We start from the raw sequence: 9,351 nt of genomic DNA, 5'->3' as shown, positions 1-9,351 counted from the left end.
GAGTGCTCGTAAAGCCGTGCCAGGGGTCCTGCAATGACATCAGCCAATTCCTTTAGTACTCTAGGGTGGAGATCATCCGGACCAGCTGACTTGAATACATCCAGTCCCTCCAGAAGTTCCCTAACTAGTTCCTCACTGACCCTTGGCCTAGGTGTGCCTCCCCTGGTGTCTGAGGGGGACCCGGCAGGGAGGTGACTGTTCTGGTCCCTGCTTAGGAAAATGGAGGCAAAGAAATCGTTAAATATGTTGGCTTTGTCGCCTGGTGTGACAACCAAATTTCCTAATGTGTTCTGCAGGGACCCCACATTACCCGGAACCTTCTTTTACCCCCTATGTATTTAAAGAAGGACTTCTTATTGTCCTTAATCTGGGAAGCTAGTCCCAGTTCCAGCTCTGCTTTGCCCCCCTACATCCCCGAGCAACTGCAGTATAGTCATCCCTGGTGATGTCCCCTCCTTTCCATTGGGTATACGCCTCCTTTTTAGCTAGGAGACATTCCCAGATGCTTTTGGTGAGCCATGGGGGCTTGTGCGCCCTCCTGCTCCCTTTGATCCATGTTCAGATTACCTCCCTTTGGACTTGAAGTATCGTCTCCTTAAGGAGCAACCACTCTCCTTGGACACCTGGCTCCCCTCCCCTCCGGGACCTCAGTGCTTCACCGACTATTCTCCTTAGCTCATTAAAGTTTGCCCTCCTGAAATCTAGGGCTGCTGGCTTGCTGCAGACCTTTGCCACCTTGCGCTGGATGGTGAATTTCAGCAAGCAATGATCACTGTCACCCAGGTGGTCGAGCACCCACAGTGCCCTCACCAGGTCATCTTCCATGGCCAACACCAGGTCCAACAAGGCATCTCCCCTGGTGGGGCTGCGCACCTCCTGGGTTAGATGGAGGTCCTGCATTCTGGCAAAGAACCTATGTGAACTTATATCTTCTGGAACCACAGCAAGATGCTTTGGCTGCTCTGCTACCATTTCTCTGCTGCATACTAAACCTTACTGGTATTCAAACCCAAATTGCCCCAGGGCAACCACTGTAATGATTTCCTACTTCCAATGCAGTGTGCAATTCACTAGAGTATGGCCTATGACATGCTTTGTAAATTCATCTCATTTCAAAGGGCTGCTTTTTCTAGTTCCTGGAGAACTGAGGAGTCTCTAGAATGGGTGGGCAAAATACAGCCTGTGGGCCAGATGTGGCCCCCCAAGGGAATCTGTCCGGCTCATGATGGGTTCCTTGGTCCTGCCCAGCCCAGGCCATGGCACATGTGGCCAGTCCCAGCATGCCCTACCCACAAGAGTCCTAGCTGGTCTCCATGGAGACCCCAGGATCCTAGGACAGTGGCAGCATAGGGCCAGGGCAGAATAACCATACATTCCCTGCATGCACGCCCCTGCCCACAGAACCCACACCTGTTGTAGGGCCATGTGGGGAGTAGACTGTGACTCTGCCTGGCTCTGCTGTGTCACTGCACCAAGATCCCAGCCTCAGCCACCCTGAGATTCCACTCCAGACCACATAGGGAGTTGTGAGCTGTTGCGTTTTGGGGGGGGAGGGGGGGGTGCTGATCTGGCCTATGACAGCTCACCAAAAACTCCCTACATGGCCCTTGGGCCCTAATAGCTGCCCACCCCTGCTCTTGAAGGACTAGATACTGTTCTATTTCTTGGAAATTGTTGGGTATAAATTTTAGGGTGATCACACTCCCAACAAAGCATACCACAAACATCTACAAATTTAGTGGGATGACACCGTCTCTGATCCTCACACTGTGGAGGGGAGTGTGCAGCATCCTGCATTAGGGAGCAAGGGTAAAAGGATGAAGAACAGTCTGGTACTGAACTCTTTGAAAACAAGACAAAGAAAACATGCAACTTACCATCTTTGGCTGAGGCAGACACTCAGTTATCTGGCTCTGCAAGAGAAAAATGGCAGAATATGAGACTTCCTTCCAAGGAAAGCTCAAACACCATAAATAACCACCCTGTAAATCACAGAACACATGTAATGCAGTGCTGGATGAAGTGCACTCTTCCAGCAGCCAGACATGCTCAGCATAACCAGTGCTAGCTGATGCAGTGGACCAGGCCACTGCCACCTGTATCTGTCTAAAACTTGATCTTAGTTTTATTTGTTGCAATTAATTACTTTCTCTCCTCTCAACAAGCCAAGCTCAGCTGAATTCCATCCTGCCCTGCATCTCCAAACTACAACCACAAAAACCAGGTCCAGAAGCTTTTAATAAAAGCACCACACTGTACCAGTTATAAGAGTCAATCCCACATTTTCAGGTTCAATTTTAGGAACCATATTCCAGGGAAAAAGCTGTTGATAACTTCTGATCAATACCTTAGATCAGGGCCGTTGCAAAATCCAAAAGGATAATAAAAAAAAAAAAAAACCAAACACACACAAGGAAAGGAGCCAAAGGATTAAACTCCACTACAAATTTGAAAACAAAACCCACATCAAATGAAAAAAAATCATATGCACAAAAATACTGCAACTGCAAGTCAGGACAACAGGAAGCCCAATTATAGGTCAAACCTATGTATAAATCAAAGGTTTCTTTACTTTGTTTTGTTGGGGGAGGAGGAGTTGAAACAAAAAAAAAATGGCGTTATAACATGAATAATACAAGGCTCTCTTCCTTGCATCCCCTTCAAGGACCAAGTCATGCACCAGGTTCTCATGCACTATTTTGTTTCTGGTAATCGCTATTTAATAGTAAATAACTGATAAACAGAACATTAAGATACTCAGGTAACATCATCAACTGGAATCTAGTACAGCACTGACAGGGGCTGCAGACTCTTCTGAACAGGTCTTTTAGCTGACTAGATTTACAGCACCTTCAAAATATCCAGAACCTAACCTTTCTTTTCTGCAACTAGCAGCATCATGCAAATGTATTAGTTTACACATTTCCATTAATACCCAGTTTGTGTCACTGGAACCCAAGAGAAGTCCAAATGTCTACAGAAACAAAAATTCAGGAATCATCTTATCTTCCACTCTTTCCAAAGAAAAAAGAAAACAAAGCCAACAACAAGTAATCAGCCAAGCAGTGTCCTGGAGACAAGAGTAGCAGCAACAACAAGGACTGCCAAAGTTTAGCCCCCTATTCTTAAAGAACCCAGCAAACAAGATGGGGATAGCAAGACACTCACCCCACTTGACATCCTTGGGCTGCTGCATGGAGATATGGTTCACTCTGCAGGAGTAGATGTCTTTCGAATTGGTGAAGGGAGCTGAGACAAGAAGCTGGAAAGTCCAGTCGTCTTTGAAGGTCAGATCACTCTTTACCATCCCGTCCATTGGCTTCCCGTTCTTCAGAAGCTCAATGTCGATCTTCGGGGGATGGAAGCCATCCACAAAGCAGTTCAGGAAGTTTGGCTCACTGCTACCGGGAGGGTTGCGGGTGTAGATGTGCACCTTGGGGGATTCTGTGGAGAAACAGGAGTCAGGAGCTCTCCCAGCCACTTGTGGGGGACCCACCATGGGCAGACACAGCATGTGCAGGACCCTTCTTTCCCAGGGGGCCGGGGGGTGGGAGCAGAAATGTACACAGGATTTCACAGGCAAAACAAAAAAAAAGGGGAGAGATAGGACAAATTCTTCGTGGACAAGGGGCACCTGCAGCTACTAACGGGGGGAGCGAGGTGCTCAGGCTCTGCCTCAGACCTTCCTAGAGCTCAAATGCTAGAGGCTGTGAGGGGAGACAAACACGGGAAAACCCCTGGCAGCGCCCAGCTTGCCCTGCCTCAGCCCCGGGCAGCGCAGGCCTCGAGTCCGGGCCAGGGGGCGACAGCTCTGCTTGGCCTTGCGGCACCGAGGCGCAGCCCCGCTTCCTCCACAGCAATGCGCGACCGCCACGAGCCAAAAGCGAAACCGACCGCGTGACTTACGGGAAACCCCTGGCGCTGCGCCCGAGCGCTGCTCCGGGAGCAAGGGTCCTACTGCCCGCCCTGCCAGCCCCGTGGCCGAAGCGCGGGGAAGCGCTGCCCCCGGCCCCCCGGAGCCATTGCTCCCCCAGCTGCTACCCCCGCCCCCCCGGAGCAACAAGCCCCGCGCAGGAGGCCGCCCCTCTTCTCTCACTTGTGGTGGCTTCCATAGAGGCAAGACCGACCAGCGCGACCAGCAAGAGCAGCACCATCTTGAAACTCTCCGCACGCGCCATCCTACACGACCTCACCCGACTAGCTCCTGACAGTCAATGGCGGCCAGCCCGCTCCCCACCCCTTTTATATCCGCCGCGTGCTGCCAATCGCCGTGCGGCCGCGCCCTACGCGTCGTTAGTCCCCAGGCAGAAGAGGCGCGGCCAGGTTAGTGGAGCCCGAGCGGGGCTTCCCGGCGCCTGCGCGCTCACGCCCCACGCCAGGGCCTCCTTTCGCTTTCGCTTTCCTGGAACACCACCCCCCCGCCCCCGGCGCTTCATGGCTGACATTGAAACCTGTTAAAATTCCCTTTGAAAGCCAGTGTCGGAACAGCTGGCTCCCCATCCTCGGAGCCATGAGGAAGCAGGCTTTACCTTCACGAGCTGGACCCATTTTACCCAACAAGGTAGCTGGTCCAACGAGAGATGCTCCGGCACTGCTAGGCCCCCATGTCTGAGGGGGCTGCGGGTGGTGAGGGGCCTAACACACAAACACCTGTTGATCTCCAGTGAAGCATGAACTATAAGCTTTACTAGTAAACTAGGGCTGGGTTATTCCGTTTAAGATGGAAGCAAAAACAAATATAAAGGTCATATTGGAACAAGTTAAAAACAGTTGCCAGGGCGGTGAAGTAGCAGCTTCCTTACCAGGAGCAGGGAAGAGGCAGCAGAAGCACAGAACAAAGGTTGGCTGGACTGGGGAAGCATCAAGACCACTGAAGAGGACAAAGGGTTGTTAACACCTGAGAAACGAAAAGTTTAGAAGAAATCAGGGGAAGGCGATTATGTGCCAGGAAGTCAATGGACCCCTCAGCACTGCCTGGCTAGAAACACTGCTGGCACTGCCAGGCAGATGGCTTTAAAAGTTTGGAGGAGGAAGGCAGGAATCAAGATGATGTGCAAACGCACCAGCACACCCTCCCAGCATGCGTGTGATCCCTGCGGCAAGAGGAGGCAGACACAGAACCTGGGTCTTCTTTCTTACATTTACTGAGAGCCAATGATTGCTTTTAACCAAACATATATAGTTTGGTCTTCCAAAAATCAGGCTGAGATAAGGCCTTTCAGGAAATGACAGTTGCTTCTCATTTGCCCTGCTTGTAAACACCTGTGAGGGGCTCAAAGAAAAGTTTGTGCCTGAACAACAGAAATCAACTTGGTTCATAACAGAAAATCCCCTTTCAAGGTTGCAGCCTGCTTGCAACACAGTTGCTACCCAATAAGCTACAGTCAGAGCCCCACCCCTCCTTATCAAGGCAGAAATCAAAATTTCTGCCAACTCAAGGCAACTGAATGTATAAGTCTTGTTCCCACAGCCTCAGAAAGCAAATAGCCCTTTTCACTACATCAACCTTTAGCTTTGTGGAAGAGACCACTTCATGATAACCTTTTTATGAGGTCCCATGACAAGTTCCTCCAGTTCCTGGCATCATGTAAACTTAGAAAAAACTGCAAAAAAAAAAAAAAAAAAGCAAGTTTATTGTCCTCAGGATTGAAAACGTTGTCCAAGTGCATGTTAAAGGCACAGAGAGCAAAATGAAAACTCCTTAAATGCATTAAACTTATTATTTTGTTGTTTCAAGGTTTTCCACTTGTTAAAGTATTGCCAGTTCAAAGTGCTTAAATCACAAGTGTCACCTGCTCCCCAAATTGGGCCCCGGTATATAATTTTCTTTTCATCCCCAAAAAGGGCAGGGCAGTAAGTGTTATTAACCTATAAAAGGCCCCTTACTTACCTATATCAATTTGTAATTGATAACTAGTTACACTACCATAAGAAGTCATTTTTGTTCCCTCAGTAACAATTCAATGCACCAGCTTGATGCAAGGGGAATTCTGCCTTTGGAGGTGCCATTTCCAGACAAGACCCAAACCCAAATCCTGTTTATTTATGTTTTTAAATATCCACCAACACTTATTTTGTACATTAGGGCATTGGGTCAGACATCCTGTTTGAATTAAAAATATTTACATTGTGTGCCACACAAGTTTGTTTGGAGTGCAAGAAATTTACACCCCCCCTAGCTATAAAAGAAGAAAGCTATTCGTTAGCTAGAGTAGTGTAGCATGCACAGGCCAGCCGTACAACAGTTAGGGCTAGGGCTGCAGCTATTTAGTCTGTCAAGCTTAAAAGACAACTCAGGGAGAAAGAAAAAAAAGTCCTAGACAGGAGTAAACTCATTTAGAACTGGGCAGTAACAAGGAATCAAGATGCACCAGTCCCTCACATTCCACTGCCACTACACTGCATGAATTAGGACGAGAAATAGTAAAGAGCAACCCTACTTTGTTGTGCTTAATGTGAATCGTTAAGTAGCTGCTATGTTCTAACCTAGAGGTTTATGGCGAGGGAGATAGTAGGAAAATACTCCAGGTCCATCAGTGTTCTTCAGACCCTCTCATGGATCTGATGGTCAGCTGGAACAAGCTCTAATGCCATCTAAGATTTAAGTGAACATGTTCCACCTTTTCCACTTCAAGACAATTAGTGATCACTCAGTATCTTGTTCCCAGGATTCTGACCTTGCAAGGCTATTTGCACGATTGATTTCTGCAAAACGAAATACATGCCCAAGACTTTGCCAGCAGAAAGGACTTTGCCCCACCTCCTGTTCATCTGGGAATTTCCAGTGATGTCAACAACAAGGATTGGCAGGAGTTTCTGTAAAAGGAACCTGAACTCTAGCTTCTTCCCTGCATGACTTTCTAGAAGACCAAAGTAATCCAGTTAGCTTAAAGCAAAGTAGTATCTTGCAGCTCTCTCCCAACTTCAGAACATCTCTGCTCTCTTAGCTATTACAGTCTACATACAGAAAGCAAAAGGTTAGTATGAGATCATAAGTGTTTTGTGACTACAGCACAATCTGTTCTACACAAGAGCTCAGTTGTGACCATGGAAGGCAGCTGAAGGCATGATAAGGAAGTGCTTACATTTCCCTACAGTCTTGTTAAAAGTTAATTACTCAAGAACCAACCCTGTGCCAGCCAGCAGTTCAGTAGAAGTAGACCCACAACTGAGAACATTTATTTTTTATTCTAATAGATTATAAAGTCCATACAAATAAATTCATTGGGACCATTTTCAGTTCTGCAGTTCATACACTGAATGTTTGAAAAATGCTCATCCATTAGCCAGGATAAGTAGGAAAGCCAATCTGTTCAGGGCTGAAAACAGAAAGTTGAGATTAAAACTAACTGGATTTTTTACTCCACTGTTCGTGGTAGCTGTCACAGCAACAGAGGCAAGGGCTCGGGGCCTAATTTTTCCTGAAATGTACATGAGAAACAGGTGTCATCACTTCCATTCTGACTAGTCTTTGCACAGATGTAAACTACTATTCAAGACAGAAGGAAACTCAGACTGCTGATGCCAAGGTGTGGTCATGAATTTCCTCCCCCTTCACTCCTCCATTCCAGCAGCAGGGTGGGGGCTGCATCTCTGTAATGTAAGCAGGAGCTCTGAAATCTGCAAAAATCTAGCACATTTCACAGGAGCTGTTCACAATCTGAAAGGCAGCACCTGCCACAGTGACAAGTTTTATTGTGCTGCTGAGGAATATCCTAAGCTCAAAAACACATGTAGAAGTGTGAGGGTCACCGGAAAGGTAAAATTTGTTTTTTTGTTCCATCTTGTCTCCAGGAGCCCAGAGGAGGAGGAGGAACATCAATCCCCGTTTTCAGCAGCCAGAATTGGGAACCTCTGTATTTGTGGAACACCTATAAGCCAAAATTTATGTAATTAAGTGAGAGAGAGAAAGGATTCTTAATTGGATCCAAGGAAAGTCTATTGGGGAAAAGGCATTCAATGCTTCCTTCCTTCAGGAGCTGTGGAGCAGAGGTACTGCACAAGCCCATCCCTTCACTATACCCAACATAGCCTATATTGAGAAAAAAAATTGCCTGCTATGTTGCTAAACCAAAAATTCTTGCCACTTCTAGCATCAAATCCTCGTAAGGGAAAAAAACGATTTAAAGCAAGGAGTATCCAGCCCCGAGGGGTATCCTGTGTCTAAATGGAAGGGTGCAAAGAAGCCGAAGGACAAACATCAAATACCTTTCACTAGAATTACTTGATATACCCCTTTTTGTGGGCAAGTCACAGGTATAGTATAACAAGCCCTTTGTTTGAGCCTTTGTCTAGAAGTTCAGCACACTAGCCTCAATACAATATGCAGCCGCTAAGACCCAACCATCTCAAATATTTACACCCAATTTGGTACCAATCTATCAGAGATTAATAAACTAACCAGACCAGTGGACTGGTACTGTGTATGGCAAGTCCTGTGCTCTGGCCCTCAGTCAAGCCTTCTCCTTGAAGTAGGCATTAGCAAGAGCCAAAATGCTTTATACAAACATCCTGGCTTTGTAATTCTCTTGGTCATGAAGCACCCTTATCCTGCTGAACCCAGAGACCACAGTTTACAATGGGGAAGGCCAGGGCCCACAGGGATATAGCTGGGCCATAAATTCATCATTATCGCATGGAGGAAGTGAGAGAGGCAAAGGAAAAGTAAAACCAGCAAGTTAAGCCAGAGACTAAGCCAGCAGTACTGACAAAGAGTGATGTCAGTCACTCCTACCCCCATGCACAGCTACCAACACATCCTGGCCATCGGAGGAGGCCCCTTCCCAACCCAGTCCGCACTCTGGCTACCTACACTCCCGAAGTTAGAAGAAGAGGGAAGTAGCACACACCTTGTGGGAGGAGTAAGGAAATCGTTCCATGTTCTGATTTGCTAATTCTGGGCATTTTACTGCGTACACTTAAAGCAACAGCTTTAGAGTTCCAGGAAGAGGATCCATGGAGGCAGATAAACACATACCATAATCATAAGGGTGGGGGTGAATTCCTACCCCCTTCAGGGACATTTTCTACACATGTAAATCTACTGCATTCCTCAAAGAATCAGGGCTTAAGGAACAAGCCCAAAATATTCTTCATAATCCAGGCATCTCACAGGCCCCAATCCAGCAGCAGGCTCTGTGCAGAGTTGGGATCCACCCCCAAAGAGACTCTGCCCAAGCACAGCTCAGTGCACAACCAAAAGAAAAACATTCAGCCTATCTTACTAATGCAGTTGCCAACAATACTGTATTAGATGAAAATGGAGGCAGATTGTGGGCATGGGTTTGTTCCCGTGGATCTATAGTCTTCATCATCTCTCTGTTAGAAATATTATTAAAAATGCATTATCAA

At 47.3% G+C, this 9,351-nt stretch overlaps 1 protein-coding gene across 1 annotated transcript in view; it reads right to left on the bottom strand.

Moving 5' to 3' along the window:
• Positions 1-4,226, bottom strand: part of B2M (beta-2-microglobulin) — an 8,444-nt gene extending 4,218 nt beyond the window's left edge. Inside the window, exons 1-3 of the mRNA XM_019533241.1 lie at positions 4,097-4,226; positions 3,169-3,444; positions 1,878-1,913 (exon numbers count right to left, since the gene is read on the bottom strand). Coding sequence (XP_019388786.1) covers positions 1,900-1,913; positions 3,169-3,444; positions 4,097-4,178 — 372 coding nt within the window. The 5' untranslated portion in view covers positions 4,179-4,226 and the 3' untranslated portion in view covers positions 1,878-1,899. The remainder of the gene's footprint in view (positions 1-1,877; positions 1,914-3,168; positions 3,445-4,096) is intronic.
• Between the last annotated feature and the right edge of the window lie 5,125 nt (positions 4,227-9,351).

Source organism: Crocodylus porosus, unplaced genomic scaffold, assembly GCF_001723895.1.
Source record: "Crocodylus porosus isolate Cpor-Errol unplaced genomic scaffold, CroPor_comp1, whole genome shotgun sequence".
NCBI classification, from domain to species: Eukaryota; Metazoa; Chordata; order Crocodylia; family Crocodylidae; genus Crocodylus; species Crocodylus porosus.
This window is presented reverse-complemented; position numbering and strand designations above follow the sequence as displayed.